Source organism: Heterostelium album, assembly GCF_000004825.1.
Source record: "Heterostelium album PN500 unplaced genomic scaffold PPL_contig1, whole genome shotgun sequence".
NCBI lineage: Eukaryota > Evosea > Eumycetozoa > Acytosteliales > Acytosteliaceae > Heterostelium > Heterostelium album.
Window position 1 is genome coordinate 768,242 of NW_008805078.1, and position 22,553 is coordinate 790,794.

General features: G+C 32.6%; 8 protein-coding genes across 8 annotated transcripts; 5 read left to right on the forward strand and 3 right to left on the reverse strand.

Annotated features, from left to right (window-relative positions):
- Positions 1-183: 183 nt before the first annotated feature.
- On the forward strand, positions 184-2,013 carry PPL_01131 (uncharacterized protein; the record flags this gene model as incomplete). Its single annotated transcript, XM_020572147.1, is given in 3 exon segments — positions 184-877; positions 897-919; positions 1,495-2,013. 3 exon segments carry the CDS (start codon positions 184-186, stop codon positions 2,011-2,013), a joined length of 1,236 nt encoding a protein of 411 aa, XP_020438005.1.
- Positions 2,014-2,116: 103 nt separating this feature from the next.
- Positions 2,117-6,041, reverse strand: nubpl (Mrp/NBP35 family protein; the record flags this gene model as incomplete). The annotated part of the gene is made up of 5 exons (XM_020572148.1): positions 2,117-3,446; positions 3,860-4,067; positions 4,110-4,245; positions 4,423-4,801; positions 6,031-6,041. The coding sequence occupies 5 exons, from the start codon at positions 6,039-6,041 to the stop codon at positions 2,117-2,119; spliced, it is 2,064 nt and encodes a 687-aa protein (XP_020438006.1).
- Positions 6,042-6,565: 524 nt separating this feature from the next.
- Positions 6,566-8,578, reverse strand: PPL_01133 (uncharacterized protein; the record flags this gene model as incomplete). Its single annotated transcript, XM_020572149.1, has 4 exons — positions 6,566-6,901; positions 6,938-7,621; positions 7,756-7,774; positions 7,917-8,578. 4 exons carry the CDS (start codon positions 8,576-8,578, stop codon positions 6,566-6,568), a joined length of 1,701 nt encoding a protein of 566 aa, XP_020438007.1.
- Positions 8,579-8,630: 52 nt separating this feature from the next.
- Positions 8,631-11,037, forward strand: PPL_01134 (FNIP repeat-containing protein; the record flags this gene model as incomplete). The annotated part of the gene is made up of 4 exons (XM_020572150.1): positions 8,631-8,684; positions 8,916-8,994; positions 9,168-9,542; positions 9,620-11,037. The coding sequence occupies 4 exons, from the start codon at positions 8,631-8,633 to the stop codon at positions 11,035-11,037; spliced, it is 1,926 nt and encodes a 641-aa protein (XP_020438008.1).
- A 526-nt stretch (positions 11,038-11,563) lies between these two features.
- Positions 11,564-12,232, forward strand: racG (Rho family protein; the record flags this gene model as incomplete). Its single annotated transcript, XM_020572151.1, has 1 exon — positions 11,564-12,232. One exon carries the CDS (start codon positions 11,564-11,566, stop codon positions 12,230-12,232), a length of 669 nt encoding a protein of 222 aa, XP_020438009.1.
- A 151-nt stretch (positions 12,233-12,383) lies between these two features.
- PPL_01136 (cytochrome c oxidase subunit 6B family protein) lies at positions 12,384-13,896 on the reverse strand (the record flags this gene model as incomplete). The annotated part of the gene is made up of 3 exons (XM_020572152.1): positions 12,384-12,458; positions 12,533-12,827; positions 13,889-13,896. 3 exons carry the CDS (start codon positions 13,894-13,896, stop codon positions 12,384-12,386), a joined length of 378 nt encoding a protein of 125 aa, XP_020438010.1.
- Positions 13,897-14,001: 105 nt separating this feature from the next.
- Positions 14,002-19,294, forward strand: PPL_01137 (SNF2-related domain-containing protein; the record flags this gene model as incomplete). Its single annotated transcript, XM_020572153.1, has 4 exons — positions 14,002-14,032; positions 14,122-14,969; positions 15,047-15,107; positions 15,207-19,294. The coding sequence occupies 4 exons, from the start codon at positions 14,002-14,004 to the stop codon at positions 19,292-19,294; spliced, it is 5,028 nt and encodes a 1,675-aa protein (XP_020438011.1).
- A 159-nt stretch (positions 19,295-19,453) lies between these two features.
- Positions 19,454-21,128, forward strand: PPL_01138 (uncharacterized protein; the record flags this gene model as incomplete). Its single annotated transcript, XM_020572154.1, has 5 exons — positions 19,454-19,787; positions 19,881-20,056; positions 20,130-20,386; positions 20,952-21,008; positions 21,110-21,128. 5 exons carry the CDS (start codon positions 19,454-19,456, stop codon positions 21,126-21,128), a joined length of 843 nt encoding a protein of 280 aa, XP_020438012.1.
- Between the last annotated feature and the right edge of the window lie 1,425 nt (positions 21,129-22,553).

Here is a 22,553-nt window from a genome sequence, read left to right on the forward strand (position 1 = left end):
TAGTAATAATATATATATTGTTATTGTTATTATTTTTGCTCTATATTTAAGTATATTTGAGCATCAAATTTAAGAAAAGAAGAAAAGAGTAATTATTTATTTATTTTGATAGTTTGGTTAGTTAGTTGGTTACGGTTTACTTAAAAATAATAATAAGAGTTAAAAGGAGATATTATAAATAGGATGGATGGGTCATCAGTCGTTGAGAATCATGATAATAGTAATGATGATAATGAAAAGAAACCACTGTTATTTCAACAACCTTCACTAACGAAATCATCAAGTACTCTACCGAAAATGAAGAATAGTCTTGATAATAATAATAGTGAAAATAACAGTTATAATAGTAATGGTAGCAGCAGTAGTAATAGTATAGGTAATACGCAACAACAGCAGCAGCAGCAACAGCAACAGCATCATCAACAATATCAACATCAACAATCACTTAATAAAAGTATAAGTCCGACTATTCTTGCAGGTGGCAATGAATATCACTCGAGAATCAACACACTTAGAAACGATGTTAAACATTTTAATAACAACACTGAAGATGACTATGATTTTGCTACAAACAACAGTAACAATATCAATAGGAATGATACAGAACATGATCATGACTATGATGATGAAGATGATGATGATGATGATTTAGGAAGTAGTTCAAGTAATAATAACAATAATAGTAATAATAATAACAATAATAACCTTAATAATAGTAATAATCAAAATCAATCTATGATGATGAATAAAAGTTATAATAGTCAATTGATGAGTTCTTATCATTCCAATTCGAGTAGTACTAGTGGTCATATCATTATTGTAACGGACACTGATAATAGTAGTAACAATCGATACAATAGGAATCTGAGTAACAATAGTAATAATATGTATAATAGCAATTTGGTCAGTAGTTACAACAGTGATTACAATTACAATTACAACCTGGCAAACTACGAAGCGAAACCACCCGAGAAGATATCGTTACCGTTTACATTTCATCGTGCGATGGTCGTTGTCATTCTGGTGGTGATCTATCTGATGTTGATCACAACGTTCTTCATTGAGTATCGGTTCATCGATCAGTCTGGCGCTGCGTACTACGCGTACCTGGTGACTCGTCCGCTGCCCATGATCCCGCTGCTCCTAATCATCCCACTCTACGGTATAAACGACGCGAAAACAACGCGATACTCTTTGTTCATCGCGATAGCGCTGGTGTGCAACATCGTCTCGGACTCGATATTCTCGGCGGACGTCAGTGTCACCTCGAGTCGCCAGGGCACCGCGCCACCGGCCGACGCCTCTGTCAACTACGCCGAATACTCTGAGGTTCTCTATTATCTCTCGTTTGCATTCACTCTGCTCTCTCGACTCTTCTACACGATCGCATTCATCATTGGCATCGGCAAGAACATCAAAATCCGGCTGTTCCACGCGATCCCCTTCTACGCGTACAGCGCCACACTCGTCCTCATGATAATCTTCTCCAAACAGATTGCTCCAGTACTAATTCCACCACGTACACCTTATCTAAGATCAATCGATCAGTTACAACAACCAAATCATCAACAACAACAAAGTGGAACAACAGATGCATCTTCTTATATTGAAACATCGTCTTCAACCTATCCGAATGAATTGGATGCTACTCATTTCTCGTTGATTATTATTTATGCTGTGATAGAGGCAACTGCGCTGTGGCGAGCTTTGGCATTGACAAGTAGTTTCCCAGGTACCAATCCAACGCGTCTCTTACTCTGGCTTAGCGTGCTTGGTGCCACTATTTTCGCAATCACCGATACACTCATTGTGATCAGCAATTTCTACTATCCATTGACCGGTATCTTTTACTATAGCAACGGTGGATATTGGCTTGGACACAGTCTCATTGTGTTCTCTATACCTCGACGTATGGATCTAAGAGATTACCTATACAAGTATTTCGATCGATTTAGAGATAAAAATGATAAAGATAGTTTAGTCCCTGGAAGTAAGAGATATTTACTAGTATAATAATGATAATGATAATGATAATAGTTTAATAATGGCATCTAATAAATAATCTTCTTGCTTGTATTTATTGAAACAAAAAAAAGTAACACAAAGAATAGATTCTTTAGATTTTTAGTTTATTTATTATGTTATTCCATGATTTAGGTGGATCTATTGTTAGTGTAAGAGGTGAAAGTGTAGTTGGATGAATAAATGTTAATTTATATGCTTGTAACATCATTTCATTTTCTTGATCATCTGATGATGATGATGATGAAGATGATGACGTTGATTGTTGTTGTTGTTGAGTATTTTCACAAAGTATTTGTTGATTCTTATCTAAAAGTTGATCGATGAAATAATGGTTGTAGTAAGGATCTCCTACTATAGGAAACCCTGACTCACTAAAGTGAATTCGAAGTTGATGAGTTCTACCGGTGATTAGTGATGCTTCGAACATTGCCTTTCTATGTTCTTTCGATATTGACAGTAGCTTGTATTCAGTTTCTGCATTGCGTGCCTCGAACTTATTCTTTCCTTTCTCTGGACTACTTCCAAACAAGAGAAAAGACGACAGGAAAGGATGTCCAACCTCTCTAACTATACCTCTCTCATTACATTCCTTACATTTATATTGATTACCATCACCATTATCATTACTATTACTATCACGTTTGAACAAAGGTACAGGATGTATTCTTGGTCCAATATAGCTTTGAATTGTACCATTACCATTTACTTTTCCACTAACATCGAAAATGGGAGGATTACCTTTGATAAATGGTGAAATGAAACAACAGTTGTTGTTGTTGTTATTATTATTATTATTGCTGTTGTTAAGACAAGATGGTGTATCTGTGATTAAACGATAAGATTTATGCCATTTGTGCATTGTTTGTGACATTTGTGCACACACTGGCGATGTAATAGCGACCACCAGCAATCCACTCGTCCACTTATCTAGTCTGTTGATAAAGTATAATAATATACCCTTTGGATGATTGTTGTCAAAGAGTTTAACGAGTGTTTTCAATCTTCGTTTCGGTCTGCCTTTGAGAGGTTCATCGGCTGATGCACTATCATTTAATGCCTGTAACTCCAACATCTCTCTTCTCATTCGTTCTATCATCATTTTCTCGATTGATTGATTCTCATTCGATTGAACAGGATATCCAGCCGGTTTGTTAATAACAACAAACTTATCGCCCCATTCTCCATGAACCAATTCTATCTCTTCTACCTGATGATCACCACCAACACCACTACCACCACCGACATTCTTCTTCGACTTATTCAATCCCCAATCTATTTTCAAATATTCTTCATTATCATTGTTGTTTATCTCTATTTTTTTTGATCTTTTATGATGATTGTAATGATCTAATTTATAACTTTTATGAATATCTAATTTATATTTATCACTACTATTATTATTATTATTACTATTATTATTGCTATTTGAAAATAATCTATAATTATTGTTTAAATTAAAATTCTGAATATGAATATTATTTAAAATTGATTTATTATTTCTTATATATCTATTTAGGATCATTATAATTATGTTATGTAATATAGATTACAAGATGATAAATAAAAGTGGTTGGTGATCATATGATCAAGACGAGCGAAACATTAGTGTTTTACAAAAAATTAATGAAATTCAAAATAGGAATCTATATTAACTTTTATTTAATCTTCTATTGAAATATTTGGTTGTGATCGTTTCTTTGATGTGTGAAATAGTTGTTCTAATACATTTCTTGCAATTGATTGATATATCTATCGTTTTCGATTAATTAGTTAGAAAAAGTTAATAAAATTATAGTAGTTTTGCATTTTCTTTATAGAAATAGTTGTTAATAACAATACCTTTGATTGCTCTGAATCTGGTGATGTAACAGTTATTGGTCTACCTGAATCGGATAGCTCTCTAATCTTTAGATTCAATGGTACTTCACCCAATATATTGATACCGAGTCTCTCTGCTGTCTTCTTTGCTCCACCATCTCCGAAAATATGTGATTTATGATGACAGTTTGGACATTCGAAATGACTCATATTCTCAACAATACCTAGAATCTAACATGTCAAACCGTTTAGTATATTCGCAATACTATTATCTCTAAATATTATAATACCATAACTTACGGGTACTTGTACTTTCTGGAACATCTTTACACCACGAACAACATCGGCGAGTGCAACGTCTTGTGGAGTGGAAACAATGACCGCACCAGACAGTGGAACACGCTGACACATCGTTAGGATGGCATCACCTGTTCCGGGTGGCAGATCGACCACTAGGATGTCAAGATTGCCCCAGGCGGTGTGATTGATCAGTTTCTCGAGGCCTGACATCACCATTGGACCACGCCAAACGATGGCATCGTCCGGCTCCACCAAGAATCCCATAGACATGCACTTTACACCGTAGTTCTGCAGGGGAATCATCTTTTTCGTAGATTCTTCAATGGCTGGTTGCACATCGTTCAGGTTCATCATGATCGGCAGTGACGGTCCAAACACATCGGCATCTAGAATACCGACAGAGAGATCGAGACCCTTCAACGACGACAATGCCAACGCTAGATTGACAGACATCGTTGACTTACCGACACCTCCTTTTGCTGATGACACTGCAACAATATGTTTGATGCCTGGTATCGATAGTTTGGGTGGTACACCTTTTCCACCGACAGGACCACTGCCATGAGAATGTCCACCACCAAAACTACTATAACATCTACTACTATATGAATTTAAAAAAGCATTACTTATTGATTTTTTAGAATTACTACTACGATTTCTAGTAAATATATTTGATACAACTTTCAACATCTTAGATCAAGTTCTTACATAATTTCAAAAAAGTCTAAATTTCACCCCTTTTCACCATTTTTTATCACATTTTCCACTTTTTTTTTTTTGCACAACTAAGAAGACCATCGATTTGGAATCAAGAATTTAATTTATTTATTCTTTTATAAATTTATTTATTTTTTTTTGATAGATTAGATATTTTTAAAATTAATTTAGATTAAAAATATTTATTTGTTCATTATTCTTTTTAAGAATTTTCAAGGGTTGTCACAAATTATTTCTTTGTTTTTTCTTTTAGAATAGTAATTATTTCTTTAAAAGATTAAAAGAAAGGGTTCATCCTCTGGTTTAATTTTGTCACAATCTCCTTTGAACCCAGGTACCTAAGCTGTTCTTTTTATAATCTGAAATGTTTTTAACAATCATTTTTTCTTTCTGTTTATAAACAAACTTCACTATATAATGACTATTACCATTTAAACAATAAACAATCTATGACCAATTTTTTTTGCTCCAAATGTGAAATGTTTCAACAAGTGTGACTATTTTTTTTATTCATTTTTTCACATTCATTTTTTACATTGGATTTCACATTTGGAGCAAAAAAAAAATTGTTGTGTTCTGACAATGAATAATAATTTTTTTTCTTACCTTACAGTTATTTTTAACACACCACCAATACAAACCCAAAAAATAAAAAGTATTCTATCAACACTTGAATTAAATAGAAAATAAATCAAATCAAATCAAATTAAAATTAAACACAAAGAAGAAAATATAATTTTATCGAAACCCTGTAAACATACTAATGTATTCATAAAATACAAATATCTGGTTGATCAAATCTATTTTATGTAGAAATAATATGGTTTACTATTATTAGTGGGACAGGAGTAACAATGTTATTATCAATATCTATTTTTTAAATTGTTGTTTTCCAACAGACTGAACATGAAAAATATAATTCCATTTAGAATTTGATTATCATGTATCGTGATGCATCGGACAATTATTCCATTTAGAATAGTGATTTGAATTTGATAAATTTATTATTAATTAGTTGGAGCGAAAACAATTTAATTCTTTCTAAAACTAATTCTTTAGTTCTTATAGATTTTTTTCCTTTTTTATGTATATAAATACCAAAGAAAAACGATAATATAATTTTGATGATAATAAATAAATAGTGTATACCATTTTCTAACAATGACATGCTTTGTTTGCATTTTTCTTTTTTGTTTTCTAGGAGCAGTTATGATCTTCAGCATACTATTCACTATGTATTTAGTTAAAATAATTTGTATGGCACCAAAAAAAGTTATTTTAAAAGAACCTGTATGATTCATTGAATCTGTTATTAAAAAAATCATTCAAATTTACTAATAAAATAAAACAATTTAATTAATTAGAAATCAATTACGATAACAACAGAATATTTTAATCCTAATAATAATACTGAAAATAATAATAATAGTGAATTTGAATCCAAGAATATAGAAATGTCTAAAAAAAAAAATAGTGATTAAAAACGAAAAAAACATTAAAATATTTAAATATTAGATACCTTTGTAGTTTTTATTGGAGGGTGTTCATCTTTGTTACAAAAACTCATAAAGAACATGTAAATTCAATTTTTATTGGCCGTCTTAATAATTTGGATAATGGATTTAATATAAATAGTGTATAAAATAAATAAAAATTTTTCTCTGTTGATAAATTTATTGTCTTTTATTTAGCTGATTGTTTAATTTTATGATTTATCATCCAACCTAACAAATTTGTTGGTTTCCTCCTTATTTTCATTGTAATCAGTATTGGACATCTTCCGCTTTAGACTGATATTAGTATCATTGTTATTATTGTTATCATCCGAGTCGGAGCTTTCACTAACGAATGAATCTTCAAATTGTTGTCTATAGAGATACAGAGGATATGCTTTGTCATCGAGTGACTTTGGTTCAACGTTTGGTGGTATTAAATTTAGAATAAATTGTTGTTGTATTCTCGCTAAAAAGAATATATATAGCTCTATTTGACCATGTTGGATAGCCATCTTTATGAACTCAACCATTATGATTAGATTTGGCTGAATCATCTTAGATCGAACCAAGTTAAGACGTACCAACTCTAGATTTCCAGAGAATATAGTATCATCCCAATACACTTTGCTATAGGATGGGTATTCATTGTATAGCGATTTAATGAATTGAGTTTGACCGTTTAACGATGCCATTTTATGAACCAGTCTAATATTGAAATCATTGAATTGACCGAGTAGCAATGGTTCGCCCAGCAATAGCTGCATACTTGAGAAACTACCAACCGAACCGACCAATTCGAAATTCTCTGTATTAGTCTTGGCACCATATTGAACTACAAGATATTCCAAGACATTGAGTTTCTCATTAATTATCGATAGTTTGATGAGTTCATCTGTGTAGCTAGCTTTTACTCGCTTGGTGTGACTGACGGTCATGAGATTCTTTAGTTTCTCCACGTCGCCCTTCCAAGCTGCACGCTTTGCACTTCGAAACCAATGATGATCTGTCATCTCTTTGAAACTCTTGGTTGACTGTTCATCTGGTAAACGGAAATGGTATGCTACAATGATGGAATCTGTTGCGTCAGTGATGCCACCAAGCTTTTCATAGAAAGCAGTTCTCTTTTCACTCGCGACAAAAACATGGTCTATCAGGAATGGAATGATATATGAATGGCCAGTCGATCTAATGATTATATTCTCGATATCGGTATCGTATATAGTTGGAGTTTGGTCTTTATTAATTGTGCGTATCAACATTATCGTCTGAATAAAGTAATTCATTTGTTGGAGATTCGGTGTGAATTGAGGTTGATACCTAATCTCATTGATTGTATTAAAGTTGTTGAGAGTATCGATGCTATTGGCTATAGATTGTTGTAGGAGTTCATCACATTTACTTTTGAATCGGTCGACATCCTCAAGAAATCCAAACACATTACAAGTACAATAGAGTTGTTCTAAATGGCTTTGAATAGGTTCCCTATAGTTTCCAACTATCACCGACAAGTGATATCCTGCATGAAACAATTGCGTAGAAAAAGAGTTTTGTGTGAAATACACTTGGAATTGCTTGAGAATGAATTCAAGTCTTGACAATGGCTGATTTCTTGTTGCTTTGAAGATTAGTTCCATTTCTGAATTTTGGTGATCGGCAACTGGTTTACCTATGGATGTTTCTTTGGCTTTGGCGTCGAATAGCTGTTGAAGAGATGGATGTCGGTCGTCTGGTTCTCGAGCGTACAATTCATCGATTAGGAATTCCACCATTTCATATTGATAGCTTGATACAGCCTTTTCGATAAGATATTCATGGTCGTACAAATTGGAAATCTCAACTGGATAGCGTTGTTTCAATAGAATTCTGGTGGCTGCAATATTACCAGAGCCGATTGCGGTTAGTAAGCACTCGGGATTGGTGAAGTAGATAATCTTGTGATTGTAGACCACTGTAAATATATCGATATCTCTGACCTGTTGACAGAGCAAATCTGCATCGTCTGTATCGAATCGAAGAGAATGACCCGATTTGATTCTATCGGACAACAGGTGATACCAGCCATTGTTGATGATACGCGAATCAGTAAACTGATCGTACCGATGTAAATAATAATATTTGTAATCATTCAGAGGACAATCATTATCACGCAGTTCTCTGAGAAGTGTTGAGATATGTCTTAATAGATATTTATTACAAAGTACTGAAATGATAGGTGACTTCATATTGATAGTATGTTTTGATTCTATTTATCTATCTTTTTAAAGGAAAATTTAAATGTTTTTACAAAAAAAAAACAGCAAAGAATATATATATAATGTTACATATATAGTATGTTTTGATTCTATCTGTTTAAAGGAAAAATTTAAATGTTTTTACAAAAAAACAAACTGCTAAGAATATCAAAAAGATATTTGCAAAGATGCTCATTTTCATCCATTATTTACAAATTTAATTAAACTTTCTAATTTGAATAAAACTTAATTCAATAAAGTTTAAATTCCTGTTATCAAAGATAGTTCATTGTTTAGATGATCATTTAGATAAGATTGTTTTACATAGGTTTGTAAAAGATGGTTCAATGAAAGACATAGAATTCTATATTTTAATACTGATCATCATTCAACCATCATCGATGAAAGTAACAACCATTTTATTCATTTAAATTCATACAAATCAATAGTCATCAAAATCTGTTGTTTATCCTATGATTTACAATATTTACTTATTTTATTATTAAAAAAAAATATGTTGTTCTCTTTTTTTTTTGGCGGGAAAGATTAAAAGTGTTTTAAAACCAACTTCAATAAATAGTTCTCTCGTCATGTTTTGAATACAAAGTTTGTCAAAAGATTTATAAACAGATAGTGATGAATTTGGATCCAAATAATAATAATAAATTTGTTAATTTATCACAACTATTGGTATCAAAGATAGTTCATTGTTTAGATGATCATTTAGATAAGATTGTTTTTACATTGGTTTGTAAAAGATGGTTCAATGAAAGACATAGAATTCTATATTTTAATACTGATCATCATTTAAGAATCATAGATGAAAGATACAAACCTTTTATTCATTTAAATTCATACAAATCAACAATCATTGATCAGATCAATAGAAAGAATAACTGTAATGCCATTTATAGTTGTGTATCACAGAGACATCATGACTATCTAATAAATCCAGGTAACTATATTAATATTAATATTCTGAAGAATTTAAATAATCTAAATCAATTAACATATTTTTCTACTTTTTTTCAGAAAAACTTGATGATATCGATATCGATAGATATAAATCGTTAAACATTGATGAACTTACTATTGGTGTAGTTCCAGACAATTTGGATGAAGTGAAGAAGCTATATCAATTGGTGTCCGATATTAACATACCAAAGTTAACTCGAGTCCCAACCTATCGTCTATTGCCAGAGAATGTTCGATCGATATCATTCTATGATCAGTTTGACGTCCAATTAGAACCTGGATGTTTTCCACCGAATTTGGAAAAAATCATCTTTAGTAACAATTTTAATCAACCAATCAGAGCAGGTGTTCTTCCAAATGGATTGATTAAATTGGTTTTCCAAGAGTCATTCGATCAACCAATTGAACCAGGTGTATTACCGGCATCTCTGAAAGTTCTAAGATTGGTTAAAACAGGAACTCTCTACAATCACACATTTATAGTTGGATCACTGCCACCAAATCTCAAAGAACTAGAGCTGGGGGGAAACGATTCACCGATAGATAATGGAGTATTACCACTATCACTTCAAACTCTGAGAAATGTACCGCTTTCTTGGATGCCAGCAATTAAATCACTTACAAATCTAAAGACATTATCATTCTATGAATTCAAGTATGAAGATGACGATGATGAACAATTAGAAGAAGTTGTCCAAGTGGTTGGTCAATTAGATCTGAGTTGTCTCCCACCTTCACTCACCAGTTTAACAGTCTTTGGTGATGCTAAATTGATCAATGTGCTTCCAACTTCCACTAGATACCTTGATTTGGATGGATGCGAATATGATATCAATTCAATATTCAAAGATCGATCACAATATCAACTCGATTATCTAAAGTTAAATATTAGCAGAGCATCATCACTCCGTGGCTTGAACATCAAACATTTGGAAATCGATATGCAACCAGAAATTGAAAAGGAAGTTGAAGAAGGGACAGAAGCAAAGAGTAATGCTGGTTTACCATCATTGGATATTCCACTTAGCGTTGAAACACTATCTATTCATTTGAATAAGAAAATAGAACTTAAACAACAGATACCAAGTTCTGTTAAAAAGTTGATTGTTTATGGTGATATCGATGGTATCAAGGATCTTCAGCACAATAATGACATGTCAATTCAAGAGTTGGTCGTCAACTTTAATGTTAGTAGATTTGATCGTAGGAGACAATCAAATGCTATTCCAGAGATCAACTATCCATCAAACACTCTATTTATACTCAGTTGCCTTGGAGATGAAAAGATCTTTATTCGAATGATAGATGATTTACACTACCTTGTATTCAGTCAAACACCGATCATGACAGCCATTGTTCATCAATCACAACTTCAAAAATACCTATTGAACACTATTGGAAAGTACCAAAGATTTAGAGAACCAACATTTGCATTCTCTGCTTTAAGAAGAGATTTCAATGTACCATTTTTATAAAGGTCCAAAATAAAAAAATTAATCATAGATTAAATGATTTCAAAACATATTATCTTTATGTGTTGATTATCTATCATTTGTTTTTTATTATTATTTATTTTTAATCATCTTTGAATATATATTTATTTAAGATTTCGATCTAAATATTATAGACTTGTAAACAAAAAATTGATGCTAAACAAAAATCAGAAAAAACTAAAAAAAAAATTCTCTTTGCAAAAAATTTTCTTGATAAAAGTTTCGATGAAAAAATTAATCAAAAAATTAAACACCCCACCACTATCCACAATTCTTTAATTAGCTTCAAACTTTAAAGAGTCAGACATCTGACACAATTATAAATACCATTTGATTAGTAGTTAAAAATGTATCATCAAATAATAAATAATAATAAATATAAATATAAATTTAAATTAAAAACAAATAGTTTAAATATTTTATTTAAAAATAACAATAGTTAAATAAAAAATAATATTTAGTTTTTTTCTTCATAACAATATATATAACTAAATAAATAATAAACAAAATGCAACATATTAAAGTAGTAGTAGTTGGAGATGGTGCCGTCGGAAAGACTTCAATGCTTATTAGCTATACAACAAATGGATTGCCAACAGACTATCAACCAACCGTTTTCGATAACTACAGTGCATTGGTGATGCACGAGAAGAAGCCTTACAACCTTGGTTTGTGGGACACTGCCGGACAAGAGGATTTCGATAAGCTGCGTCATCTCAGCTATCCACACACCGACGTCTTCTTGGTGTGCTACAGTGTCATCAATCCGGCATCCTATTCCAACTGCTGGGATAAGTGGTACCACGAAATCAAATCGCACTGTCCCAACGTGCCAATCGTGTTGGTCGGTGCCCAGTCAGATCTCAGAACCAACAATGTCATTCTCGAGCGTCTATCGGATCGCAAGCAACAGCCGATCACCACGGAACAAGGTGAACTCATGGCCAAGCGAATCGGAGCAGCTTACTTTATGGAATGCTCTGCACTCACACAGAAAGGATTACACGAAGTATTCGAACGCACAATCGATTCATTCCACGGAAAGAACATGAATTCCAAGCCATCTAAATTTTCATCAAAACAAAAGCAACAACAAGAATTGAAATCAAAGAAATCAACATCAAATTTAACAACATCATCATCAACAAAGAAGATTAAATCTTGTTCTATAATGTAAATAATATAATATAATAATAATATAATAACAATATAATAAAACCTTTTTGTACATAGTTTAAATATATATATTTATAAATAATATATATAAACAATTTAAAAAATAATCTTGTTCTTTTTCTTTATATTTTTAATTACTATTATTATTATTATTATTGTTTTGTACTACTATCTAACATTTCACTCTTTTGTTTCTCAATTAATCTTTTCTTTATAAAATATTCTTTCTATAATATTGATTTTAAAATTTGATGTATTAGAGTTGAGTAATCTCTCTAAAGATAAGAATATTATTACGTACCCAACTACTCAAACAAGAACTACTAAATTCATCATAAAACTGTTTACATATCGATTGATTCTCATTGTTTGCATCGAGACAAGCAAAGTATTTATCACGAGCACTCCAGCATTGCGATCTAGAAGTCGATAGAACTTTATCGTCTGTACCATGATAGTCAGGTGCTCTCAACAGTGAGTATTTAGTTCTCTCTTCTGGTGTCATCGCTGAAAGATCCACTGGTACTCCTCCAGTAGCTCTCTGTTGTTGTTGTTGTTGCTGCTGACTCATTTCTTCTTCTCTTCTTCTACTTCTTCTTATAAAATAATAATAATAATAAGAATTATCTTATTTCTCAACAAAAAATTAATAAAACTAAACAAATCAAATCAAAGAAAATCAAATCATCAGATTTCAATGATCAGAATCATAATTCATTCGTCAAATGAAAAAAATTTAAAAAAAAAGTAAAAACAACTTAATTAAATTTTGCAAATAAGGATATTAGAATTATTAATACTTATAACATTGTTTCTTTTATTTTTTTTAAAAAATAAAACATTTTATTTTATTCCATTTTATTTTAATATTATCATAGAACAAAATAGAATAGAAAGAAAAGAATGGAGAAGAAGTTCAATTTCTTTGTCTTGTCATTCAAATTTTAACCGTTAAAAAGTTGCCTGCAATTTGAATTTTATTTTTTTTAAAAAATTGTTTGATGAGTAGGTTTATGTGTGGGGGTTCTTTGGTGTGGTTAAAAAAATTTTCATTTTTCAAAAATTTGTTTTTTTAATTTTTTTTAGTTATTATTTTTTGCTCTTCTTCCTCATATAAAAAAAATTAGTACGCGCTTCTCACAATTATTAAAATTTTAACTCACTCTCAGAAGAAATTCAAGCTTTCAAAACAGGTCGGGTTATTTGTTTTACAAAAGAAAAAGGTGTAATTAATTTCACCAAAAAAATAAAAATCACCAATATCTTTTTGTCCATCGGAGGCAAACATTCATCTTAAGATCTATTTTATAATATTATTTATATAATTATATAATATAATTATTTATATAAAAAAAAAAGAAAAAGAAAAGAAAAAAAAAGAAAACAAAACAAAACAAACTTCATAATCAAAAGTACCAAGGTACCTTTTTAATAGATATTTTAGTTATATATATATATATATATATATACAATTAGTTTAGTATACAATAGTTTTTTTTTCTATGTTATCTATTCTATATAAATAATAAATAATAAATAAAACAAAACAAAACAAACAAAACAAATAAACAAAACAATTACTATATAAATATATTTATATAATAATTGTAGTAGATAGATTGTAATCTAAAGAGTTTACTAGTTCGTTTACATTCACTCATTCATTTTTAATTAATTGCAATTAATTAATTAATCTGACTTTTTGTTTTTGTTTGCTATCTTCAAAATCTATTTTAAAATTTATTTTTATACTATTTTGTATTACTCACAATGTCACCGAGTTTAGCAGATGAATCTATAGGTAATTATTTAAAAATCGAATCAAAAACACAACAAATACACAAAACATATAACAAATATTAATATTTATTTTTTTAAATCTGTTTTTAGATAATCATCAAAATGATGTAGATATAAATAGTAATGGCAGTGTCAATGGCAACAATGTAATATTAAAACAAATTATAAATAATAGTAGTAATAATAATAATCATCTATTAAATAATAATAATAATAATAATAGTAATAAAGATGACATTGTTTTAAATCAATTCTTGAATACTTTGATAAAGTTAAAGGAGAATGGTATCGATGAAACCGACACTCGATTCAAATCATTGTTGCAGCTAGCTCAGCTATATTATAATAGTAGATCGTTGAATAATGCCGATCACTACGATAACGGTTTATCTCAACCTCCACAGACTATAACCACTACAATTACAACGGTAGTCACAACAAAAGATAATAATATTAATAATAATAATAATAATAAAGATAAATTAGTGGAATTGGACAGTAGCGATAAACAAGCGGAAGCTGAAGAGGATGTCGAAATGTTGAATATAACAGAGAATGGTGGTGATGATGATGTTAATGAAAAAGATAAACAGAATGAAAAGGATAAAGAGAACGAACCAAAAGAGAATGGTAATCATACACCTTCTTCTTCTACATCTACAACGACAACAACTACAACGACAGCTTCAAGTGGCGCTAATGATTCGATTATGACTGATTTGGCATCGTCGTCAATGTCCACCACAACGACAACAACTACAAACACTAGTAACTCAACGACTACCACTACAACCACTGTCGATAGCATCGAAGTAGAACCAATGAGCACCGAACAGATTGGTGTTTTCAAAGCAGAGCTCGATTCATTTAAATATCTCTCCAGAAATCTACCAATGTCGACCAGATCGATCTATGAAATCGCCAGTAATCTACCATATGTATGTATATCAATCAAATTCATTAATATTGAATCGTTTAACCAACTAACTTATACGTTTTTGTTTCAATTCAAAAGGATTCACAACAAACACATGATATCAAATTCCATCCAAAAGGTTTGATTAAACTTGATTCACGTATGTTATATATTCCAATATTTTACTTTTCTTCTTTCTTTTTTTTTTTTTTTACTTATTCAATTCAATTCAATTCAAACCTAATATATATATATATAGTTCAACAACCAAATCCAGATATACCAGAAACAAATAAAGGATTGTATGAAGCGGTTCAATCGATTCATGAAAGAGAGGACCGAATCAACTCGAAAATACACTACAGATTGGAGGAGTTGAAAGAGTTGCCAGCCAATATCTTGCCAGAGTTGAAGACTAGCTCGCTCATTGAGATGAAGCAACTCAAGGTGTTGAGTGTACAGAAGAAGGTGAGAAGCGATATCGTCAGTGAGCTTGCCAGTGAGATCTATCTCAACTCGGTGCACCAAGAGATCGATATGTTTGTTCGACCGATCCCACGTGCCGGCAGCAAGCAGCCGTCCGACCTCATGTACGACGTCAACAACACCCAACTCCTTCCGGACTCTGTGTTTAGCGGTGTCCAACAACGCAAGAAGTTCTTCAATGCACTGTTTGCACACCACAAGGACTTCAAGGAGTTCCACATCTGGAGAGAGAAGTGCTTGAAGAACGTGCTCAAATCGATCGCCAGATATCACAAGGAGAAGGAGAGACGTGAGCAAGAACGTCTCGCACAGATTCGTATTCGTCTGTTGCGTGAGGGTGACAACGAAGGTTACAGAGAGCTTCTAGCCAGAACCAAGAATGAAAGACTCGAGGTGCTACTCAGTCAGACCGACACCCTATTGGAAAAGATTGACTTTTTGGTTCAGAAGGAAAAGATTGACCAAGAGGAGAAAGCACTCAAGGAGCGTGAACGTACCGAGAAGGAGGAGGAAGAGAATGCTAGAAAAGAAGGCGGTAATCTCAATGGAACATCATCAGCTGATTTATCCACCACATCAACACCACCAACAACAACAACAGATGAATCTGAAAAGGATAAAGATAATGTAGATACTAATAATAATAATAATAATAATAATAATGGTGATTCCACTACAACTTCCACTACCACTACTACTACTGCCACACCAACCACTCCAGCAACTACAACTACTTCACAACCAAGCGGAACAGTTTCTACAACTATTACAAAGAGAGCTAATATCAACAAGATTGAAATTGTCAAGGAACAACCAGAGGTTATGTCTGGTGGCAAGTTGAAGGAGTATCAAATCACCGGTTTGCAATGGCTTGTCAATCTCTATAATAACAAGTTGAATGGTATTCTGGCAGATGAGATGGGTCTTGGAAAGACAGTACAGACCATCTCTTTGATTTGCTACTTGTTTGAGCGTAAAGTTTTGGAGCCCTATCTCATTGTGGCACCACTCTCTACCATTTCCAATTGGGAGTCAGAGTTTGCGCGTTGGGCACCGAAGCTACCGGTCATCATCTACCGTGGTAAGCCAGACGAACGTAAATTACTGGCCAAGCGAATTCCACGTAATGGATTCATCGTTGTCATCACATCGTTCGAGTATATCATTGCGGACAAGCAGATTCTCAGTCGTCATACCTGGTGTTACATCATCATTGACGAAGGTCATCGTATCAAGAACAAATCTGCCAAGCTCTCGGTACAACTCCGTCAGTATCACAGCAAGAATCGTCTGCTTCTCACCGGTACACCATTGCAGAACGATCTCGGTGAGTTGTGGTCGTTGTTGAATTTCCTGTTGCCAAACATCTTCAATTCGCTCGACACTTTTGAGCAGTGGTTCAATGCACCATTCGCCAACACCAAGTCTGCCAAAGCCAACTCACTCATCAAGGTCAACGAAGAAGAATCGCTGATTATTATCAATCGTTTGCATCAGGTTCTCCGTTATTTCTTGCTGCGTCGTCTCAAGAAGGACGTAGAGTCGCAGTTGCCAGAGAAGAAAGAGCGTGTCATCAAATGCAATTTGTCGGCCATGCAAATCTGTATGTATCGTTCCATTGCAGAGTACGGACAGCTTCCAATGGATCCAAACTCTGAGATCTACAAAAAATCGAAAACCAAGATGCGTGGATTCAACAATGTCGTCAAACAACTCCAAAAGGTATCGAATCATCCATATCTCTTCTTGACAGAGTGGGATATCAACGAAGATTTGATCCGTGCCAGTGGTAAGTTTGATATGATGGATCAGATCCTGATAAAGATGAAGGCAAGCGGTCATCGTGTGCTTATCTTCACTCAGATGACAGAGATTATCAATATCATGGTAGAGTACTTCTCGATACGTGATTGGGGCTACTTGCGTCTCGACGGTTCCACCAAGCCCGAAGAACGTTCGCGTCTCGTCGTCGAGTGGAACAGAAAGGATTCGCCATACTTTATCTTTGTACTGTCGACACATGCCGGTGGTTTGGGTATGAATCTTCAGACTGCAGACACCGTAATTATCTTTGATTCCGATTGGAATCCACAGATGGATCTTCAGGCACAGGATCGTTGTCATCGTGTCGGTCAAGTCAACCGTGTCAATGTCTTCCGTTTGATCTCAGCCAGCACCATTGAAGAGCGTATTTTGGAGCGTGCAACCGACAAGCTCGATCTCGACGCCAAGATCATTCAGGCCGGTATGTTCAACACCTACTCCAATGACCAGGAGCGTCGTGCCAAGCTAGAGGAGTTCCTTCATGGATTCCCCAACAACACCACCGACGAAGTACCAACCGATTTAGAGGAGGTCAACCGTTTGATTTCCAGAGATGACGAGGAGTTCCAGCAGTTCCAAGAGATGGATGCTGAGCTGGCGAAAAACGAAAAGAAATCGCCAAAGAAGAAGTCACACAAGTCGCGTCTCATGTCGGAGCAAGAGTTGCCAGAGTGGATGCTACGTAATCCGGTGGAAGAGGAAGAGGTAACTCCAGCTCATCGTCGTCGTTCCATCATCAATGCGGATGCTGTCGATGACTTGACGGAGATTCAGTTTGCACAGATGGTAGAGATGGGTATGAGCATCCCAGAGTACAAGGATTATATCAACAATCGTAAGATAAGAAACAAGAAGAAGAAGGAAATGAGAAGAAAACGTGGACGTCCATCGACTCGTGGAGAAGGAGAAGGCGAGGGTGAGGAAGAAGAAGACGATGACGATGATGACGACGATGAGGACGACGACGACGAAGAGGAAGAAGAAGTAGTCATCGAAGAGGAGAACTCAGAACCCGAGGTCAAAGTACCAAGAAAGAGAGGTAGACCACCAAAGAGAGCACACAAAGAAATTGTCCAGCAATCGGCACGTGACGATGAGAACACTGGCGACGAAGAAAAGGCTGGTGACGATGACTCTGGAAACACTGTTGTCGACGAAACAGCTGTCAAAGAAGAAGGTGAAGCCACACATACACCTGGCCGTAGAGGTAGAAAGAAGTTGAAGCCCGACACTCCAAATGGCGGTAGTCCAACAACAATCCCACGTTACCCACCGGCACCAACCCCGAAATCCGGTCGTGGAAGAGGACGTCCACCCAAGGTTGACAGAGGAGAACACAACGTTGTCATCAGTCACAGTCCATCGATCGATCAGGACAAGTCTGACAATCACGTTGTCGAAGAGAACGCCAGTCCACTTTCACCTACCAGATCCAATCGTAAACTCACATTTACCATTAATAATAGTAATAAGAGTGGTAATACTATTGATCAACCAATTTCACCAGGTTCACCAACTTCCACCACCACCACCACCAATAATAACAAGATGGATGTTGTCACACCTGACAATGGTACACCCTATAAACCAAGACGTGCATCTGCCGCTTCAAACAACACCCCACTATCACCAAGAGAATCATCCAATAGCAGCAGCAAACCTACAGCTGTAGTCGACCCAAGTACTCTCGATGACCAAGGCAAGATGCAGTTGGTTTGGGACAGAGTAAGACACGCAAAAGAACGTACCAGAAAGCTTTCCACTATATTTTTGGAGTTACCAGGCCGTGACGACTATCCCGACTACTACAAGGAGATCAGTAACCCCATCTCAATGTCGGAAATCAAAGAAAAGAAATACTCAACACCAAAAGAGTTTGCACAAGACTGGAAACTAATGTTTGACAATGCATTGATTTACAACGATCCTTCCTCACAGGTCTACAAAGATGCTCTAACTCTTTATAATAATATTTTCGCTTCATCAATGAAAGAGTTGTTTAACGATATAGTTATAGAAGATCTAAACAAAATATAAAGTTTGACAAAAAAAAGAAAAAATTAAAAAAAAAAAATATAAAAAAAATAAAATATACAAAAAAAAAACAAATAAATGTTTTATATATTAATTTAATTTAATTAATCACTTTTCATTTCAATTTATTAGTTGAAATATAATATATACATATATAATAAGATGTCAAAGAGAAAATCAAAACAAAAGATTGAAGAGTTGGATGAAGAAGATGATGATGATGTTAATATTGAAGAGGATGATATTTTAGATGATGAAGATGATGAAAATGAAGATGATGATGATGATTTAGATACAAATAACAACAATAATAATAACAATGATGATGATGATGGTTATTATGATGATGAAGATGATGATGATGAAATGGTAGATGACGATGAAGATGATGCGGAATCAGGAAGTCGGAGATTAACATCAAGACAAAGAGATTTAAAGAGAACCGGTGGTACAGGACCATCTTTAGCTGCAATTCCTGATTTATTTGGTAAATCATGTATGTATTCATTTGTGTATTCTATAGTTAACTAAAATGATATTATTCTGCTGACACACAAAGATCATATGATATCATATTCATTCAATCAAGCCGAAAAGAAAGAATTAACAGAGGAAAAACTACAGAGAAAACATGAACTAGCACAACAAAGAAGAATCAAAAAGATATCAGAGACCGAAGCAGAGATGAGAGATGTAGTAAATCAACTGTTAAATCGTAAAGAAAAAGTAGAAACAAAAGAACTTATTTCAAAACCAACTAAACGTGTATGTTTATTTATATTATTATCATCATTATTAATGATTAACAAACTTATTTGTAATGAATGGTGATATTTAGGAAATGCTTTTAAAATCGATGGGAGATGTAATTGAGTTTCATGACGGCGAGAATAAATCTAAAACAGTAACATTCCCAGAATCATATTACGCCGATAATGTCGATTTTCTTAAACCTTTAAATCATTCACCGGTAACAAAGCAACAACCAATGCGATGTTCTGCCCCCGGTTGTAATAATATCAAGCGATACAGTTGTCCTAGTAATGGCAAACCTGTTTGTACATTAGAGTGCTGGAATAAAGTTAATAACACTTAGTTATTTATTTATCACTCGAACCAATAATTTATCAACAACAATCAGAGTATTTTGGAAATATCAATCTTATCATATCATTCATTTCAATCAATGCTTTTTTTTTTGCAAAATACTACTGATATTAATTTCAATCTAATTGAAATTGAAACAAACAGACTTGCCCATAATCAGATTTCATTCTTTAGGATAGATAGTCCGGATAGTTAATAAAAAAATTATTTATTTATAAATATATTTTAAATCCATTAACTTAACAGTTTAATTTTGTAAACTTATACTGTTCCAAAAAGACAATTCCAATTTATTTATTTTTAGACTCTATACCAATTCCATTTAAATTGTATCAAACCTATAGGTTGAAGTGTCAGTTGAACAATGAATACAACTAAAAAAAGTTAATTAATTAATTGGTAATGAGGATTAAACCTTTTCCTTTTCGATGATCAAAAAAAATTAAACAAAACACCTACCCTTCCTTTTGTTTTTTTGAATTGTTCTATTTATACATAAACATCTATTATGATAAACCTTAATTTATTTCTTTTTTATTATGATTTTCTATAGTATGATTAAAATCAATATTCTAATGATAACTATACAATTACAATCACAACCACAATTGTGAATCTGGATCATGATTGTACATCTCAAATTTTGTTTGTTGTTTCTTTTTTGTTTTGACATGTTCCTACTAACACCATCATGATTTCTTTTTTTTGAAGTATTGCAGCTGCAATGTAATTATTTTTCTAATAGATAACCACATTTTGTTGAATGTTGTGTTTTTGCTATTTATTTGTTTGATGGATTTGATAAACCTATGAGTTTGGTTATTTTAAAATAATGATGTTATTGCAACAAGAAAGCATTTATAACACATCAATCACCAACCTATAGTATAGTCGATTAAGAGGTGTTTAGAAATATCACCACACTAATCTGATTTGGCGGTGATGAACTACACACACACAAAACCACAACCACCTTAATCACAAAAAAACTCTCCAAAAATTATGAACCACATTAACAACACCTTTCATTCATTATTAAATCTTATAAAATAATTTTTGTTTTCTATATTTAAATACTTTTTTTTTCTTTTTTTGATATAATATATATTCAAAAATATTTATTGTGTTTTATTGTTTAATCAGTTATAATTAATTAATAAATCATTACAAATTAAATTATAAACCAACAACAATAACAATAACAACACAACAACAATCAGAAAATAGTTACAACATTGAAACAGAGAGTAGCACATCACCACTAAAATTCAATATCTTATTTTACCATATATCTTTTCATATCAATCTTTTAGCTACCACTATTTAGTGAAAAACAAAAGAAAACAAAACATTTCAAATTAAAATATCATGCTCTAACATTGGTAATGTAGTAGTGCTTAGTTCAAGACAACTGAGAATAACAACAACAACAACAGCAAACTTTTAATTTTTTGATTTGATTATCAAAACAATTATTTATTTATTTATTTATTTTCTAACTGTTTTCAAACTTGTCGATATACCCTATAATATAATATATCTGTCTATTTAATCGAAACATTAAAATTTAGTTTTATTTAATTTATTTTTATTTTTATTGTACTTTTAATCTATCTTGTCGTAACAATATATCATTAATACTATAATTAATAATTAGCTTACCATTGACTCTATACACCAATCTGATAATAAAAACAAACATAATTTCTAATTGATTATTGAATCAAAATTTGTAAGATCAATCCAAAACATTCATTCTGTCAAACCAAAAATCACTTTTACAAATTAGAAAAACACTACCACCAATTATAAAAAAGATAATCAAAGACTGATATGTATACATATAGATTGGTATAGAATTCGAATTATTATTTTTATAAAAGCAACAACTATTAGTATTTACACCATTTAATCATATTACTTTAATGAACAACAACCAACCACAATAACTAATCTATCAATTAATCATCATATCCAAAAATTTTAATTTATTAACATTTATTAAATTACTACTATTAATAGATATTTTATTAAAAAATACTTCGATATTGGATTTTTGTGAATTTAGGGATCGTAGGTGTATTAAAAACAGCGTCATCATATTCAATATCAATAAAAGGAAAAAGGAAAGGGAATTGTAGTTATATAAATTAGT